The sequence below is a fragment of the Poecilia latipinna genome, unplaced genomic scaffold, assembly GCF_001443285.1.
Source record: "Poecilia latipinna isolate Pla-1442-1.1 unplaced genomic scaffold, P_latipinna-1.0 Scaffold456, whole genome shotgun sequence".
Lineage (NCBI taxonomy): Eukaryota > Metazoa > Chordata > Actinopteri > Cyprinodontiformes > Poeciliidae > Poecilia > Poecilia latipinna.
In genome coordinates this window covers 1-19112 of record NW_015113072.1, presented here as the reverse complement: position 1 = coordinate 19112, position 19112 = coordinate 1, and the positions used below count along the sequence as shown (strand labels likewise).

The 19112-nt window shown below is 39.7% G+C and overlaps 1 protein-coding gene across 15 annotated transcripts in view; it reads right to left on the bottom strand.

Annotated features, from left to right (window-relative positions):
• LOC106951376 (nebulin-like) overlaps nt 1-18858 on the bottom strand; it is a 29775-nt gene extending 10917 nt beyond the window's left edge. The window contains exons 1-25 of one of the 15 annotated variants that reach the window (XM_015038865.1): nt 18642-18858; nt 16465-16566; nt 16255-16362; nt 15195-15299; nt 15000-15104; nt 14806-14910; nt 14622-14726; nt 14400-14510; nt 14191-14301; nt 13992-14093; nt 13077-13181; nt 12561-12650; nt 10664-10777; nt 9943-10047; nt 8743-8847; nt 7323-7427; nt 6138-6248; nt 4869-4979; nt 4183-4296; nt 3829-3933; nt 3635-3739; nt 3302-3406; nt 2813-2905; nt 1325-1417; nt 898-990 (exon numbers count right to left, since the gene is read on the bottom strand). In XM_015038865.1, coding sequence (XP_014894351.1) covers nt 898-990; nt 1325-1417; nt 2813-2905; nt 3302-3406; nt 3635-3739; nt 3829-3933; nt 4183-4296; nt 4869-4979; nt 6138-6248; nt 7323-7427; nt 8743-8847; nt 9943-10047; nt 10664-10777; nt 12561-12650; nt 13077-13181; nt 13992-14093; nt 14191-14301; nt 14400-14510; nt 14622-14726; nt 14806-14910; nt 15000-15104; nt 15195-15299; nt 16255-16362; nt 16465-16566; nt 18642-18650 — 2517 coding nt within the window. In that variant the 5' untranslated portion in view covers nt 18651-18858. Of the gene's footprint in view, nt 1-897; nt 991-1324; nt 1418-2812; nt 2906-3301; nt 3407-3634; nt 3740-3828; nt 3934-4182; nt 4297-4868; nt 4980-6137; nt 6249-7322; nt 7428-8742; nt 8848-9942; nt 10048-10663; nt 10778-12560; nt 12651-13076; nt 13182-13991; nt 14094-14190; nt 14302-14399; nt 14511-14621; nt 14727-14805; nt 14911-14999; nt 15105-15194; nt 15300-16254; nt 16363-16464; nt 16567-18046; nt 18521-18641 lie in introns of those variants that run through there. The other 14 variants (XM_015038873.1, XM_015038863.1, XM_015038864.1 and 11 more) reach the window with 14 other exon arrangements.
• Nucleotides 18859-19112: the final 254 nt, after the last annotated feature.

The window sequence follows — 19112 nt, the reverse complement described above, 5'->3', positions numbered from 1 at the left end:
TTAAGCTCGAGTTGGAAGTTAGACTGAGGGAGGCGGAGTCTTCCTGCTACACCGTAACAAACTAGACGTTAAAAAGAGCTGTCAGGCTATGGACCCCTATGGTTTAACGGATCGATACTCGCGGATGAAAAATCGATACTTTCCGAGGGTGGAAAATATCGATATATATTGCCGAATCGATTTATTTATACAGCCCTACAGATTCTGGATATAATTTCCATACATTTTCACCTGACTGATGGCATCATTTTTAAGTATTAAATTTAACCAGACTCTCACTAGAGAGTCTTGGACGGCTACTTTTTACTTTCACTTGAATACAATTTTTGGTTACTTTATCCACTTCTGATATCTGACTAAATATTTTTAAGTAAGTTTCTGAAATTATTTTAATTGGATATTTGACCACTAAGCGAATTAGAAACATCAGATTTCATGCTAAACTGGCTAGCATCCTAGCACAGCCCTCGCTTTTAAGCGTAAGGGAATTTTAGCCTCATTTATCCGTTTCAAAGCAGCTTCGATGCGAGTTTTGGGGTCTTTGTCGTCTTGGAAACACTCTTGTGTCCAAGTTTGAAGTGTCTAGCTGTTGACTTAAGGTCAAACTGAGGAATTTATCGGTTTTTAATGAAACAATCACTTAAGATGTAGGTTGGACAATCATCCCACGACTCAAATGCAGGATTTAAACTGCGGCACTCGCATGACGTCGGCATCCAGGATTAGTGTATGTGAACTTGTGGGTATCAGAGGGTTTGATGAGTCAGTTCTCAACATCTAGGATGTTCAGGAGGAGAGTTGTTACTGGCGAGGTGTTCAGGGGAAGAGGGGGGTGAAGAGTGAGGCAGGTGGGCAGACGGATGAAGGGAATCTAGCGGGTCGGGTTCTGTAAGGTACCGTGCTAATGTTCTGCTGATTGCGTTTGACTCGCTCCATCTCCGGCGTCTCCGGCACGGACGTGCCCTGTCCCACTCCTTCTTTGTAACGATGCTTTGAACGACACAGCACAGGAACAGTCACACATGGCGGCGACGCAACCCGGCGGGAGGTTAGTGTTCGGATCGGGAGGAGAGGAAGAACAGCAAAAAAACCAGACGGGAAAATAAATGGGGGGGAAAAAATGTTTTTTTTTGTTTTGTTTTTTTTTGTTTTTTTTTAAAGTAAGTTTGGAATTGTTTCTGGTAGGAAAAGAAGGAATGATTTATGGAAAATAGTTAGGATGGAGGAGGAAAAATCAACTCTAGAAAGCAAAAATTATTTTTTGTGTGTGTGTGTGTGAGGGATGACAATCAGGAGGAGGGTCACTGCAGTGGTTTTCCTCTACCAGACTGATATTCTTCTGGGTTTCTCGGACCCGCTTCACCTCGGGCAGGTCTGGTATGGTCATGCCCTGACCCACAGACTCCTTGTACTGTATCTGCCCATTGCAAATGTCACAAAGGTACAATGTGAGACAGCATCTTTCGTCCATCCACGTTCATTCTTGTTCAAACACAATAAAAGCGGTTAAATGACTGACTTTCCGCCTGACGTTAATGTATTTAGTAGGAACGCCACCAAAGTTCCTGCAGGTGATGAAAATGTTAATTCATGGGTACAAATTATGTTATAGTTGAGTCACTGCTACAAAGTCTGCAGATAGTGACAGCCACATTTATCAGCACTTCTGGTAAAAAAACAAAAAAAACCCAAACAAACGGGTCTATTTGGTGTTTTCTCAGTTGGCCTTGTTTTGTTCCAGTTTTCTCTGGAACAAATAAAGATCCCACTGCACTGAACCTCATTGAAAACCTCCTGGTTATTGATTTTTTAACTCTTCCTGAGTTAAAACATTGTTTTTTCTAAATGAATATGAACTTGTTTTCTTTGCATTATTTGAGGTCTTAAAGCGCTGCATCTTTTTGTTATTTTCACCATTTCTCATTTTATGCAAATAAATACTAAATTTTTGCTTGGAATTTCAGAGACATGTCAGTAGTTCACAGAATAAAAGAACAAAATTAATTTTACTCAAACATTTAACTATAAAGAGTAAAATCAGAGAAACTGATCATTTTAAGTGCTCTCTTATTTTATTCCAGAGCTGTATGTTTATGGATTTATACCCCAACTTGATCAACTTACATTAAAAACTGTATAATCAAAATATGCTTCAGTTACATTTATGTTAAAGATATTTCTAAATGTGCCTCAGTTTAGGTAAAAACAAACATTTTCTGAATATATTTTTCACACACTATAAATAAACTGTAAATGAAAGTTAGATTTTTTAAATTTTTTTGTTGAGAGATAGTACTGCAGCAATAAAATAAACACTTAAATACTTTGTTTTTTTATTTTGTAACCAGGGTTACCAGTAAATGTGGCTGGTGCTGCAGATCCTTGAGGGAGTAAATGAGGAGCCCGACTGAAGCAATTTGTCCAGTTCCTCAGTGATTACAGGAACTTTCCACAGAATGGCCAAAACCATGAAAGTAAAAATTATCGGTTGGCACAACTAGAAGAAAAAAGGGTGGATATCAGTCTATCCAAACCTATGGCCATGTAGTGTACTGTGGAAGAAAGCCGCTACGCTAGATTTTTCGCCAGATTAGCTCATTAGCTTCATCTTCTGATTAGCACAAAACAAATAAATCTACAAAGAGAACCAGTAGAAAAGATTAGCTTCATATGAAAAGCTGAACTGGAAATGTTCATGGGGAGATATTAAATATGAAGTCAGTTCAAGTTTTATTCCCAGCTGCTCGACAATGAGGGAGCATGGATGGAGAACCGAGACGATGGAGGAGGGGCGGGTCACTCGCTGGAGTACCGTGCTAATGTTGCGCTGGTTACGTTTTACTCGCTCCATCTCAGGGGTTTCAGGCAGAGCCGTCCCTCCGCCCACGTCTTCTTTGTAATGAATCTTTGTGTGGATGTGGGACGAGAAGCATGAACCAGAAGTTAGCCTGATCTTCCATCTGACTCTAAATTATCTCTGATTTAAGCAAAAACAAAACATTGACAACATACACGCCAACGACACAAAAAACCAGAAAAACAAATTCAAAGCACACAACAAAACACAAAGATCCCAGCTGGAAACACACAAGCTCTGCACTAGCAGCTCTAAACGTTAGTCTACAGGAGAGTTTTAGTTGCTGTAATTTAACAAAGAATCACTAAATTACTCGTTCAAAAGAGATGGGAGCATCAGGTCAGAGTTTGTTAAAATGAGAAAAGACAAACCCAAAAAAGATTAAAGATGTAAAAGTAGGTTATCAAAAACGGTAAAAAAAAAAAACTGTCATGGAATAAATACCAAGCTGAAATTCTTTGTATTTTCTTTAACACGGAGCATGTCTGGAGTGTCCTTAACAGTAGACACTTTGCCCTTTGTGTTTTTTAGGTCAACCTGGTATTGAAGCTATAAGAAGAAGGGAAAACGGCGTGGTTAAAACGTTTCACAGCAGCCAACAGTAGGAAATAACTGTTTCTATCGCACTGATTAACAAAGTGAACAACACGAAAGAGGGCTTAGAGAAACAAAAGGATCTAAAATATTTTCACATCTCTTTACAAACCCGAGGCGGCGTCACCGGATATAAAAGTTACTGTTGTGAAGAGCGGACGGAGGGCGTCTTTTCTAACTTACGGTGCTGAAGTTCCTCTGGTTCTCACGGACTCTCTGCATCTCTGGAGTGTCCAGGACTGGCACGTAGTGAGACATCGTCTTCTCGGCTTCCTCTTTGTATTTTTTCTGTTTCGACAACACGAGCAGATTGAAAGGCATGACGGGAGGGGGGGGGTCGAAACGGACTCGCAGGTCCGTTTTCGGCGGCAGCGTACCTGGCTGACGATGTTCCTCATCTGCTGAGCGTGGATGATGTCCGGCGTGTCGATGACGGTGGTGTAGCTGGCTCGGTCCATCTCGGCGATCTGCTTGTACTTGGTCTGCAGATTTCAGCATGCATGTCTTAGATCAAGTGTTTTACAAAAGCATGGGTGTCTGTTGAGCTATTACAGATTTTGTCACAGTAACTCTAACCTGTAATGTTACACATTAATTTGTGTTATTTATTTTAAGATAAACTTTCAGTCAAATATACTGAATTGTGTGGCTGTAATGTGACACATTTGTCAAAGGTATTGATATTTTTGAAGACACCCTGACACATTCAGCAGATGTTGCTCAGAACAGACCTGGCTGAGGATTTCGGTGGCGTTCCTGGCTCGCATAAAGTCCGGCGTGTCGGTAGCCAAAGCCAACATTCCTTTGCCCTTGATCTCCTGCTCCAGTGCTTTCTTGTACTCCCTCTGCAAATACAGACAGCAGCTTTGTTATTCACCAAACAGATATATAAAAACTGATTACTTTGTCATACTGAGGAAGGCTGCAAAACCCCTAGGGGGACGGGGAACAGAGGAGGTTAGCAGGAATTAGCGACAGGATTTAGGGATGGAGGAAGGTGTGGCGCTCCAATAAAACTGCTTGAAGAAGAAAGAGTTAGGATAGTCAAGAGGATGTTAAAACATAATTATTTCTCTGTTCAAATATGACCAAAGGAATTTCTAAAAATTTGAGCCCAACTACACTAAAATGCAACACTTTACATGTTTATTTTTTAAAGAAAGTTACACATTTTTAGCACATTCAAGTTTTTAATCACACAAAGTGACATAAAAAAAAACATGTAAAGATACACGGGGGGGAAAACAAGATGTGAGGAAAATTATTTCAAACTAAAGCGCGATGGAACGTTAGTCTTGTCAAAAAGCAGGAAGTGAGGCGATGCGAGCGTAGGTGAGAGCGGGAGGGGGGGGAGGAGTGTTATGGGAAGTCAGAGGAGAGCGTGTCGCCACCGCCATCAGCTCTCGGTCAGCCGTACCTCACACAGGATCTGAGTGGCATTCTTTGCCCTCAAAAGCTCCGGAGTTTCCTCCAGTACAGTTAGCCCTTTACCCTTCACTCCCTCCTCTAGATCCTTCCTGTACTCTTTCTACACCATGGAAGAAAGACAAGAGAGACTGCAGAGACGGCCACACAAGCAGGCAAGGCCGAGGCATATGGACAGTCAGGGCTCAAAGTCACCAAAATCTCAACAACAACAACTTAAAAACAACAACAAAAAACATTTGCTTTAATATTATTACAGCTAGAAACACTTTCAGTGGAGATGTTGTTGACTTTGGCAAGAATCCTGGAAATAGACAAGATGAAACATATTTTACAGGATAAAACAGAGGGCTGGGCGATGCATTCATTTAAACAATTCAATTTTGAAGGTTTAATTTCTGGAAATACTTGGATTTCATTTTTTTTTTGTTTCGCCAATGTAAAAAAAAAAAAGTTTAAAGTCTTATTTACAGCTTTTATGTATTTGGACTTTGAATTCAAGTCAACTCCATGACCAAATGTAGCAGTCAGGATAAGACGTCCTTCATGTTTTTTATTACAACAATAAAGCCATAACATGAAAAGAATATGGTTGTATGAACACAGGAATAAAGTCGTAATGTGAGAACTCCAACACAAAAAATATCCCAAGATTTTTTCCCCCTCAATTTTAAGACATTCTTCTAGTAAAATCTTTATTCTGTTAATATTATAACTACATTATTGCAATTAAACAAAAAAAAAATCTCATAGCCTGGCCCCAACGCTCGGCCAACTCACAGAAATGATGATTGAAATAAAAGATTGAAAAATATTGTTTCAAAAAAGCGTGAGACAAATAAACATAAATTAAAATGAGATCTTGTATAAAAAAAATATATATGATATTTTATTTTGAAGCCATATCGCCCAGCCCTAATAAAACACGTAACACAGTTTGAAACCAGCATTTCACAGAAAACATCACTTCTCCAATAAAACCGTCACATGCACTCATACATAAAGACCGACGGCGAAACGAGGAGCTTTAGACGTCAGTGGATGCAGCACTAATTTCTCTGCACAGCATGCAGCGGGGTTGGAGGGTGCTGTTGGGTCAAACGAGCAAGCATCTAAAAATAAATACATAAAAACCCCTGAAAAGGAAAAGTCAGAGGATAAAAGGTGTGAAGGTAGAGAGGGACTTCGGTTGTGGAACAGTCTTAGTATGATGAGGAAGAAGAAGGGGGCAAATTAACGGGATCAACCATCCTTCTGTTACCTCGCTGGCTATTTTGGTGGCGTGTCTGACATGAATCATGGCAGGGGTGACCTCCAAGCCTGAGAGGTTCTTCCCCTTCATGAACTCCTCATAGTCCTTCTTATAGTCTTTCTATTGGCCACAAAGACACAGACAGACAGACAGACAGAGCTCAGACAAACACATGCAGGCAGAGCAGGGCTCAAGTGCAGCTACAGCATCGTCGTTTGCGAAGCGGCTGCCAAAAACGGACATTTTTCAGCCTTTCTGGTCCAACGCCTGACGGAAATCTAAACACACAGTGACTTGGGAGCAACTGCATATAGTTAATCACTGCCGTTTAACTGATACGTAGGCTCAATCCTCCATGTTCACACATAATTGACTGTATGTGAACTGTGTGTGTTGCACTAAATAACATCCAAGTTTCAAATAACAATAAAAAAAAATCATCAATATAGGAAGTAATGGGTAAATGAAAACATGAATATGTAAAACAGAAGTAACTGAGATTGAAAACTGGGTGTGGTAATATTGTCACACCACAACCTGAAAATGTTAAATTTTTTGACTCCTCAACCATTTTATAACAAAATGTATTCATTGAAAGCACTTTGGATAAACTAAGCGTGTATTAAAGCATTAAAATAAGTTTTTTTAAGATCTTAGCCATGGCTTTTCAAGTTCAGAAATGAATAAGTACTGACAACTTGCAGGATGATTCAAGCTGTATAATTGTAAATCTGACTGTGTGGCCATTTCAAAGGAAACTCCTGGAGGTGAGTGGAAACCTAAGCGGCCTCTTAAATTGTGTATTGTTAGGGCCGGCTGTGCGTCTTCAGGCTTCATAGATCCGTTTTACTGCTGACTTCCTGGCATCGTAACTGAAGTCAGAAATTTCAAACGTCAACACTTTTCAGTTGAATTATATTCTGAGCTCAGCTAGCAATAAAAAAAAGCACAATGAGTGAAAGAATGATTGTTTGTAGGTGTCAAAAAGGTAATTACAAATCAAAACAGAGTGACTAAATCGTTCTTCAGTACTTCCAACAACTTCTGTAAGTTTGCGGTTACCAACCAACCGAAAAGCTTCGAAGGTGCCAACAAGGTGCTCTACATTTTGAATCTATTGAGACTCGACAGAGTCGCTGAAGCGAAGCTGGCGTCTGCAGCTGCTTTCAGCAGGAGGCTGAGGAGAGTCTTTACCTGGCTCTGCATGTGCTGGGCCTCCTTCGCGGTCACATAAGTCGGAGTCTCAAAGTCCAGCATGGGTTTGCCCTTCTCCTTCTCGTACTTCTCCTTGTATTTAACCTGAAACGGCCCAAACAGAGCGCAGTGTAACATAAGTTTGATTAAATGTTGCCATCTAAAAGTTGGCATGAGAAATATACTTAGCTTGCAGACTCTCTCATCCTAAGATTCAGATCTGCATGTATATTTTTCACATTTAAGCCAATGTATGAGGTTGGGATGTCCTAATCCAATCCCAAGTGTTAGATTGAAGTCTAATGTAAAATCTTTTTTTTTTTAAATGTTGTTCTGCCCCATTAGCACAATGTTAGCACAGTCTCTCTAGCCAACCTGCTTTAGAGCTACTTTATTGCTCTAAAGCTGGAGTGTTGGGCCAACATGTATTGCTAAATCTGCTAACAAAACTGTTCAAATATAAATAAATTCTTAAAATTAAATACAGTTCAGTCCCTAAAGGATTTTGTGATTGTTTTTCTCCAATAAAAGTCTAAGTGTTTGGGATTTAGAAATATCATTATGGATTATAGCTTATCAAGAAAATCTTAACAGCTGTTTGGTAGAAGTAAGAAATAGCGCCACCTGCAGGTTGGAGAAAACAGTCACTTAGATCCAAAAATCTGCAACAAAAACACAGAATTATGTATAAAAAGTGCAGGGATTTGTTGGTTTTGTGTGAATTTGCAAGAAGCAGGAGGCAATAAATTGATAAAAACCGGTTTGATTTGACTGATAAAGTGATATTTAAGCAGGCCGTTATCTTGACGGTTCTATTTGTGTGTCACATTAGAGTCTAGAGGGCCACATAAAAAGCTGCGGTGGGCCGGATTTGGCCCCCGGGCCTTGAGTTTGACATGTGCTGTAAAGGATCTAGGTTCTTCTGGAACAATGATAGTTGTTTTCCTCGTTAGTGTGACGTTGCAGATGCCTCTCAGTCCGTTTCAAGTGACCCAGATGGCTGCCTGTAACTGAGCGCAGTGCAGAGAGCAGCTGAAACACCGGTCACTAAATTCTACTATGTTCAAGGGAAAAGGACTAAGTTTGTGAAGCAAGAGAACATTTCCTGTGAGTTTTGTCTGCACATGACCAACAGTAAACAATTCTGTCATATTCAAACTGTGTGTGTGTGTGTGTGTTAGCATTGCTAACTTCAGCTTAGCTTTTCAGTGTAAAAACATAGTAACCAGGATCAAAGAACAGAGAAGCAACACTATCAAACTGGGAATATCTGTAGTTTTAAATGAGCAGAATTTGTAGGTGTCAAAATAAATAAATACTGATCAGGACATCACTAGTGTCGGGTGGAAATTCATACAAACTTGAAGATACTTTCAGGAAGGCAAAGTGTTTGTTGGTCCCCGCAGTTTGTACCACTTACGTTGCTCTGCAGCTCAGAGGCCTCCTTGAGATGAAGTTGCTCTGGTGTGTCAGGAATCATGTGGTAGTGACCCTTACTCTCCTCAAATTTCCTCTTGTAGCGGTACTACAGGGAGTTCCCAGTAGAGTCAGGCAGCTTAGTACAGTAAAAGGAGACGTGTCTGGCCAGAGCCCACTCCATTTCAGATGAAGGGCTCAGGCCGGACCTTGCAGGAGTATTCACACGCCTACAACTTTTCACACTTTATCATAATAAAACTTTAGGGCTCTTTTTGTTTGTTGGGGTTTTGTGCGATAGACCAATGCAAAGTAGCACGAATTGTGAAGTACAAGGACAGATTATGCATGGTTGGGGTTAGGGGATATACAGTTTCAGACCCTGTCACATATTCTTAGCTAGATTTAAGTCTGGACTTTGGTTAGACCATTCTAATACATGAACAAGCTTTGAGCTAAACCATTTTATTTGTATTTGTCCTGCCGGAAGATGAATCTTCTCTCTTGCCTCAGTTGTTTTTGTGGCCTCAGTATTTTTAACACCTTCTTTTTCTTCTTCTTTATTCGTGTTATGTCCCCCACATGGCTGGTGACGAATTTAAAAAGGATTTTTCAAAGGTAAGGGAGCTGAATACACATGCATGCCACAATTTTCAGTTATATTTGAAAACTATCCTTCCACTTATGAATGAATCACTACATTTAGTTGGTCTATCACATAAAATCCCATGACGCTTGCGATTCCAACATGACAAAATGTGAAAAGGGGGCAGGAATACTTTTGCAAGGCACTGTAAATATAAACAGCAGGAAACGCTAACTTCAACCATTAATGGAGAGATGTAGTTATAAATTAGAGGATAAAATGATCAATAGACGTTGGATTTTATGTTAGGCGATCCTTAATCAAAGTTTGATTTGGCCTACAGGAGTAAAAGTGAAGCATTAGATGTTAAAGGTGAGGAAAGTCAGGATCACTACCAGATGAGGTCTGTGAGATTATGAGTGTTTAGATGAAGGGTCCTAGAGTTTCAGTCTCTATGCGATGATGAACAGTTTACAACAAGCTTCTAATTGGTTCTGTTACTGTTTCAACACACTACTGAGGGAGGACGGGAAGAAGGCAGCTGGGGTGGGAGCAGGAAAGGGTTAAGTCGTGATAATGATGATGATGATGATGGTGGTGGTGATGATGGTATCTTACGTCACTTGAGAGCTTGCTGGTGCTCAGACTGTGCTGCATGGACAGAGATTCGGCCATGTCAGTCACAGGTTTGTGGATCTTCTTCAGGTCGCCTTTGTACTTCACCTGGGAGGCGTCAAGAGACGAAGTTTTAACGCAGTGAGCGCCTAACCTCTGTCAGCTGATGTGAAATCAGGGATGAGGTGTTGTTACACATATTTTTTTACTAAATTAACTTTAGTTTAGTCAAGATTTCATTGGTTTGGTTCATCGGTCTTTGAAGACTTTTGACCATTTTAAAGGACAACCTTCCAGACTCCTCAGAAGCAGCATTCAGCTTCTACGCAAATACAAATAAAATGTGATTTATTTGATTGATTAATAAGCAATCAAACCAGAGTTCTTTTTATCATGAATAATCTTTTCTTTTTTTTTTTTTAAACAAAACATACTTGGTACTTCATCATCTGGTGAATTTTGCAACCTTTTAACACTCATTATGATAAATATCACAATTAACTAATGAGACCATACAATCCAGACTGCAAATTCTTAAACATTGTCATGCGTTTAGGTGGTAAAATTCATCCAAATCATTCCACCCCTAACCTGATTTGATCCTTGAAGAACTACGCTCTGCTATATTTGTTACAATCCTTCAAACTTCGAGGAGCCGCTCGACAGCCACCTCCAAGTGTTCACACACAGAAACGGGCGTGAAGCCGGTTCTGGGATTACCTACCTCACTAGCCAGGTCATTGGCGTCCTTCAGGGTTTTGTAAATCTTGCTCTCCTTCAGGTCAAATTGAGGTTTCTTTCCTTTCATCTCCTTGTCAAACTTCTCCTTGTACTTCACCTGGTAAGGCAGAAAGGCGACACATACTGGAAGTCAGCGCAAGCTCCGTGTTGGGACAAAACAAGTGGATTTACAGACTCCAAGTGACACAAAGGCACGGTACGCAAGTGTATCCGAAAGGATTAGTAACTCAGATTCCTGACACTTTCCTTGCCTTGGACATGCTGTGTAACATTTGGTATCTGTGGACAGTACCAGTACACATTTATTGTGACCCCCGGTTGAATCTGTATGGTGAAAAACATTTGTTCGTCTTTTTATTCACAGCAGCGTAATATCTATATCTACTCTTCATCAATGCAACCTTTAAGCTGTGTACATTTACTCATCGTGAGGAAAATAATTACAGTTACCAACAACTGTACCATCTATAATTTTGTTGAAAACATCTACTGTACTTTCTGGACTATAGAGTGCATCATACTATAAGCCGCACCTACAATTTTTTTGAAACAAAGATCGATAGCCCTTAACTTAAAAGCTGTATCATATAAGTTTGAAGAAATTTCTCTGTCCTGCCTGCTGCTAGCATGTGTTTGTTCTAAATGAAAATTAGCACTTTCTTCTTTGATTTCAAATTTTGACTTCTAATGATTCACTTCCTGCTAAAGCGCCCCCTGGTGGTTGAAGAAAAATAAACAGAAAAGCCGCACCGGGCTACAACCCGCATGGTTCAAAGCGTGGGGAAAAAAGTAGTGGCTTATAGTCAGAAAAATACCATAATTAACACAGGAATAAATATAATAAAATTAAATGCTTTTGAAACCTTTTTCAGCTTGGAATAGCCTGGAATAAAAGACAAATTTGTCTTAATCAATCATGCACCTTTTTTTTTTAAACCAGGGATGACAATAAGTGTACCTGGTGCTTTAAATGTTCTTATATGTGCATGCAAAAATATATTTTTATTATTCCATGTATACATTTCATATTTAACCCCAACCAAAGGCTGATAAATGACAGGAAAAGTCAACATCTGAACATGTAAAAACAATAATCTTAAAAGTTCAAGCTGATATTTATCTCTTAGCTATTAAACATAAAAGCATTGTTGATCTGTTAAAAAAAGTATATTTTTAAATCTACTTCTGATGCTTTTAATCTGAACAAACTGATTCATTTAATAGCCAGAAGAGGTGGTAGTTTTGTTTTCAATTTATGTATAATAATAATAATAATAATGATAGAAATAAAAAAGGGTTGACTAATATGTTCCACTGAGCTAGTTGAGTATAAAGAATATTTTAAGAATATAAATAACAAGTGAACACAATAAACATTTTAGAAAAGAATCATTAGCATCCCCAAAGCTGTTAGCTGAGCTGAAGTCTACAAGGCTATGCTGCCCTCTAGTGTTCAAATCATGAATAAATCCCAGCAAAGTTCTCTGAGCTACAGCTTCAGAAAAATACAGCAGTAAAAGCTTCAGTTTCAGTCTGCGATCTATCAGAAACACAAGGAAGAATAACCTGAAACTATTTAAAAAAAATAAAATTAAACAAATACAGTCTGAATCCCAGTGCAGCTAATGCATTTTCTAGGCTTAGCATTGAGCCACAGCTTGTCCTACTGAGGAAAACAAGGGATGCACACAGAACTGAAGGGTGCAAACAAACAGCAAGACAAATCAAAGCACAAAATAGTTTCATACACTGGATTAAAAAAAGAAAATGTTTTTAGACTGCTGTAGCTCAAAATAAAAAATAAAAAATACAATACAATTCACTTTAAGAGACAGACAGATAGCAGCATCCCTTCAGTTTTAGGACATGCGCCTCCTTACATCACTAGTCACCGCACTCATTTTCTTAATGTGCCGCATCAGTGGGGTATCATAGGAAGCTGCTCCATGGAGGGAGGCCTTGCCCTCCACCTACAAAGCCCAGCGAGGTTGTGGAATGAGGAGACAAAGACATTATGGGAGCAGAGATGAGAGGAAAGAGATTAGGACGACTAGCAAGAGAGAAGAGGAGTGGAGAAAGAGAGACGTGAGGTCAGGTTTAAGGATGGAGTTAGACATGTTAAACATGAATATACATTATGAAGTCACAGTGACAGATTAAAACATGGATTTTAATATGAAGGAAGCACTATCACACTATCAGAGAGCTGCTAGTTCAGTCGTTGTGCCAAGAGGAGGAGTGCTGCTAAAAGCGTCACATCTACCGCAGTGAGGTAGAATGAAAACTAAACCAACGAGGTAAAAAAAAAAAAAAAAAAAACATGTTAGCAGAAGGGGTGAGGTGTGTCTGTATCCTGAGATGTAGGAAGAGAACATGATTTATTTCTCTCGTCGTACCTGACTGGTCAGCTGGGACACGTGGGTCGCCAAAGCGATGTCTGGCCGGTGGATCAGGGAGCCTCCACGACTGGCCTCTTCGCGAGCCTTTTCACGGTAACCGATCTGACGGACGGAGGAGGAAACGAGAGTCAGCGCACCGGAAACAAACTCAGCTGATGTACCGGTGGGTTTGTTTTGGTTCCAGATCGACATCGGGGAACGACGTGCGACGGTTGAAGACACGGCGGTCAGCGTGGCTGAGCGGTCACAGCCTCGTGAAAACAAACACAAAAAGCTAATCAAAGAAGACTTGTGTTTCACAATACTTTAATTATTGAGCAGTAATATCTCAAAGTGCTTAAAGTAAAACGTGATTTGAATTATTTAAATTAACCAAAAACATGATTATTGCTGCATTTACTATATCATTATTATTACTATTATTCAATTATTGTTGGTGTTTTTGTTATTAATGCTAGTTTTCAGCATTGAAGCTAGCATACTTAATGCTAGTTTCAATGATAGCATAAATACATTAGCATTATATTTTAGAAGAAACATTATAGTAGAGGAAATACCATTGTTGTAAATAATATTTCTTCATTAATTAGAAGATATCATGATTGTTCATCCACTGTAATTAAATTAAATAGATAATATATTGATTTGCTAACTATGAAGTACAGGTTTATTTGTCATATGTATGGATTATACATGTAATGTATGTAGTATTATGCATGTAACAGTGGATAAGGAGTGGGAACATTGATGCATTTACACTTCCACCCCACTCTCTTGAATAGGTAAAACAGAAGTTTTGACATTTAAGTATTTTTTCTACATATTTAAACAGCAAACAAGTCCAGGAACAATACCTAAACTTTCACCTGCTCAAATCGAATCAACCTTTTTCTAAGTGTTTTTGACGCTTACATCACTAACGAGCTTAGCAGCCTGGGTGGCCTTCCTGATGTCAGGACGGTCCACTACAGTAGTGTAGTGCAGGTTAGCCTTGGCATCCTTTTTGTAGGCGACCTGTGAAACGATGCAGAGAGAGACAGAGAGAGAAAGTACAGTGTAAAAACCGAGCAGCACCTCAAAAAGACAAACGTCTGTGTAGAAATACTCTCACGTTGCTCTGACTCTTTGCCACGTCCATGGCATGCTGAACATCGGGTGGCACGATCATTTGGTTGTACACCGACTTGCCTCTCTCCTTCTCAAACTTCTGTTTGTATTGTTTCTGTACGTTTGGGAGAACAAGAGAGACGCAGTTCAGGACAAGGAGATCATTTGGGCACCATTGGCTGATTTGGGTACAATGTAAAAGAAACGTTGTACCTCGCTGATCAGCTTCTTGACCTCCCTGCTGTGGGCGGTGTCGCGAGTCTCAGCCAGCTTGGTGAATGAGCCGGACTGCATGATCTTCTTGCTTTCCTGCTTGTATTTGCTCTGAGAATGGGTGTGGAAGTGTGAGGACTCACATCATCTAGTGTTGATACGCTTTACTCCAAGCATAAAGTGTACAAATAATGGAGTACCCTTTTATTTACTGGCCCTTACCTCTGATACTAGCGTGCGCACGGCTTTGGCGTGGAGAATCTGAGGAGTATCCAGAACAGGTACGTAGTGGCCCTTTGCCTTCTCGTACTTCTCTTTGTACTTCACCTGGAGACAGTGAGTGGTATGTTGATGTGACCCGTTTCATTGGTTAAACTCACAGATTACTTTCACAAGAACCACTTACGTCACTGGCCATCTCTGCATTTTTCTTGTACAGGAGAGTGTACTTGTCGTCCGTGACAGGTATCACACAGCCCTTCATCATCTCTTTGTCGTACTTGTACTCAACCTGTGGGTGAAATCATATTTAGGTCAACACTGACAAATGCACAAAGATTTAGAAATTACAGTCATGTAATAAAACAACAATGGACTCACATCACTCTGCTGCAGAGAGTTTTTGGCAGCGTTGATAAAATCTGGTCTGTCTGCTGTCCAGATCCACTTGTTCTTAGTTGCCTCATACTTCTTCTTGTAGTCAAGCTAGTAACAGAAACATGAGAAGCACTTTTAACTGTTGCTAGGGTGTTTTGTGTTTCCAACAAGCGTTGTTATCTCTTTGTAGATGCTTACGTTGCTGATGTTCTTGTAGGCCTCCTTGGCAGCACGGATCTCGTGAGCCTCTGGGTCCATGTTGATCTGAGCTTTGCTCTTCTCATACATCTCTTTGTATTTCAGCTGAAAGAGGAATAGTTACAAGAAAGAATAGGCTGGTTATGGCCAATCGTCATGAAGTTTTACCAAATGTTTCACCGCAGTGCTGCTACGGCTTGAAATCTTTTAAATGAGATGCCAAAAAGCATGAAGAAAGGAGCGAATGGCTTCCTTCAGCTGCATGAAGCTTAGAGTAACACACTGACAGGCGTTTTAAAGCTGCAGATGGGAAGATGAGAGCTGCATGTTTGTTAAGAAGCCAACTGAAGGCTGGCTAACTGAGCAGATAGCCTGACTAATTAGCCAGCTAATATCGGCCTTATTATTCTGGAAGCATTTTGGACAGTAGGCACATTCACATAGAAACTACAGAAACTATAAAATTAGTATTTCTGCTGAAATAAAATAATAAATAAAATATTCCCTATTCTAACCATAATATTTCCATTTGTTACATTAAAGTATGTAACTTTTATAAAAAAGTTTTTTTTACATACTTCTTAAAATTTATTTTAGACTGTCCCTCTGTTCAGTATAACAGGAGCAGCAAAAAAAAAAAAAAATCAATTGAGTGTTTCAGTCAGAAGCAGCCAATCAGAGCCAGGGGGTGGGACTTAGCGCTGTCAATCACCCACAGGCCCTCCCTCTTGCTCTCTGCTAGGCTACAGCTCCTTTCTCACAATAGAGTGAATGCTCAAGATAGTTACCATGGCCACCAGTTATGGAGAATAAACAGTTTCCTGTAACAGTACTTTTTTTTTCCACCATTAGCACAGCTGCAGCGCATACACAAGCACGACTGACAGTGCTAAGACCCTCCTTATGGCTCTGTTAAAATAAAACCTATGCAGGCTACTCCAGCTTCAGTTCTGTGATATAGTAATAAAGTGTTTCTTTTTTTAGATACAAGGAATTAGATCATGTTTCAAATTTGTAGATGAAAACGTATGTAGAAATGTGTCGCTAGAGTGAAACTTACGTTGCTGGTGATCTCTTTGACCTTCTTCATGTGCTGCTGGTGTGGAGTGTCATAAGGCAAAGTGTATCCCTTGGCTTTGGTCTTGTTGTACTCCATCTTGTAGATGACCTAAGGAGAGACGAGGAATAATTTAGTAACAGAAATTTAAAAAAGAAAAAAAAGAAAAGAAAAAATGGTATTAAATGATAGGGAAACTCCACTAAAACTTACATCAGTGATCTTCTTGCTGCGTTTGTGAGTCTCGTACTCAGGAGTCTCCAGAACAGACGTGAACTTATCTTTGGCGCGTTCATACTGCTCCCTGTACTTCCACTGAGGAAAAGGACGGGTAAAGTTAGTTTAGCTCGTAAAAAGGCGGCGTATTAAATGTTTTACATTCAAATCTGGCATTGTTTTTGCTTTTAACTTGTGAACGCAACGAGAAACTATACAAAACAAAATGATTTGAAATATCCTTAAAGCCAAAGAGAATTAAAAACATGTCTTACAGATACTTAACATTTTAGATTAAACCAAAATAGTCCAATAATAAACTTGTAATAGTTTATTACCTATTATTGTAATAAATAGTTTATTACATTAAACTTGTAATAACAATTTAGATAATTACTATTGTTATATTTTCAGTTTTTTTGGATAGTTATCTGACTCCAATTAAAGAAAAGTCAGAAACATCATATTAACTTCCATCAAAAAGAACCAAGTGAAGTATTAGCATGCACAATATTCACCAAAAACATGCTTTGTGAGCCACATACAGACACAAAGATGACGATTAAAACACAAGTTACCACTGCTTGGTGATGAAAGTTGCAGCACTCACATTCTTCTCATTAACCAGTTGCTCTTCTCACTGAGCTAAACTTAATATTACTTCACAATTTACCCACAAAATAATGCATTTTTACATAAAACCACAGCAGAATTATAAATTATCCCTTGTTTTGGATTTTCTCATGGAGTTAGGAGTGTCAAAGGAGCTGCTCGGTTTTTCTGAAAAGTTTGACTACCTCTGGTGATGCGATGTAATGTTGCTTTGGTAAAATGCTACATAGTAAAAACGTACACGATAAAAAAAAAAATGTAGAAAAAGAACCTAAAATCGGCACCTAATTTAATATAACAATAAATATGTAGAAGCTGTGCAGAAGGTGACTAACTCATTTTGTGATTCTGTGTTTGGTCTCAACTGTGCAACGACATTGTGTTTTAGAGTTAAAGTTTCACCGACGATGAGAGGGAAGTGATGGAGGGATTAGAAAATGAAGGAGGAGGAATACATGGACTTAGAACCACTTTTAGGAGGATTAAATGGATGAAAAACAAAATCAATGTCCACAAACACCAGGAAGAGAGAAACGATCTCTAAAAAAAAACGTCACGAAACTTGAAAACCAAATGATACGGCAAGAATATCAAATCGCATTATTTTGACTTTTCAAATTTTCATGTAAAAACATACCTCTTATTAGAATAAAACATACATTTGGGTCAAAAATGACTAATTAATGAACCTTCTCGGACTTTATTTAGGCCATTTCTGAACAGAATGTTATCTTTTTGTCAACTTGTGTAGCCCTTAACCAGCAGACTTCATCTGAATCCAAAACCATATTTCAATTTAAAAAGTCAAACAACGTCACAACACAGTGCACTCTGGGTACATAAAGCACTAGTTTGTGAAGCTGAAATGAAAAATGTCACATAACCGTCTAATAACTCAACATCACGGACGCGGCTCCTGTGTGTTTGTGGACAGGTTACAACAGCTCACTGGTCTCTGACGGTTTACCTTGCTGCCCATAACGGACTGGCAAAGCGCTGTGAGGATGTCAGGGCGGAGAAACTCATTGCAGCCACTCTTTAGCAGATCCTTTGCTCGGGATTTATACATTTTCTGTCCACACACACACACACACAATAACGAACATACACACAAAGCATGCCACAGTTTAGAACAAACTAGGAGACAGAAATAACACTGAGAGGGACTGGAGGAACGCTCCGGAGATCCGAGGAAGACACTCGAGTGTCGGCATCTGTCCCCAGAGAGAGAGACAGAAGTGACCACCTTCGCTAGAGCCGGGTTCGAAATGTAAATGATTTAGATAATCTGTGAAGTCCAGCTGTCTCTCTCACGGAACAGATGCAGATAGATCATGCTCACTCAACACAGCAGCTGCTGTTTGAGTGGCATGGATTACAGGAACCTGCGAGGGACAAATAGGAAGACAGACAACGATACAGAGGAGCCCATCACAGCCATGCGGCGGCCAGCCCCACCGGCAGGTCTGTCGACAACCTCATGCGCCGGGTGTGAGCGGCCCGGAGGACCGGCGGCGTGCGGGTGAGGCCGCCCGGTCGCCCGGCACGTCCGGGACGGTTACCTGGCTCATCTTCCTGTTCTCCCTGGCCAGCTGGTACCTAGGATCGTCTATGGTTATGGTGAACTTATCCCTGGTCTTCTCATAATTAGCTCTGTAGATCCTCTGCTCAGAATTTCAGAAGGTCGTTAAAAACAAATGTCAGGCGGAAAAAGAAACGGAGTCCCTGGTATGTCAGCAAACTTTAAGGAACAGTAGTAAAAAGTAAAATAAAATAACATGTTGCTGTAAAAGTGGACACCTGGGCTGCCTGTTCAACAAAATGATTTCACAGTAAAGCCTGGCGCCGCCCCCCTCACCACCACAAAAAGCTGTTAGCTCCCCCAATGTTGAGAATCGGTGATTTAAGCAAAACAAATCTAATAAAATAAAAACATTTACATTATTTTACCTCCATGTAGAGTCCAAGAGAGAAGCAAAGAGACAAATAAACATAGTTGATCATTTCAAAGCAAATAATAATGAAATAATTTG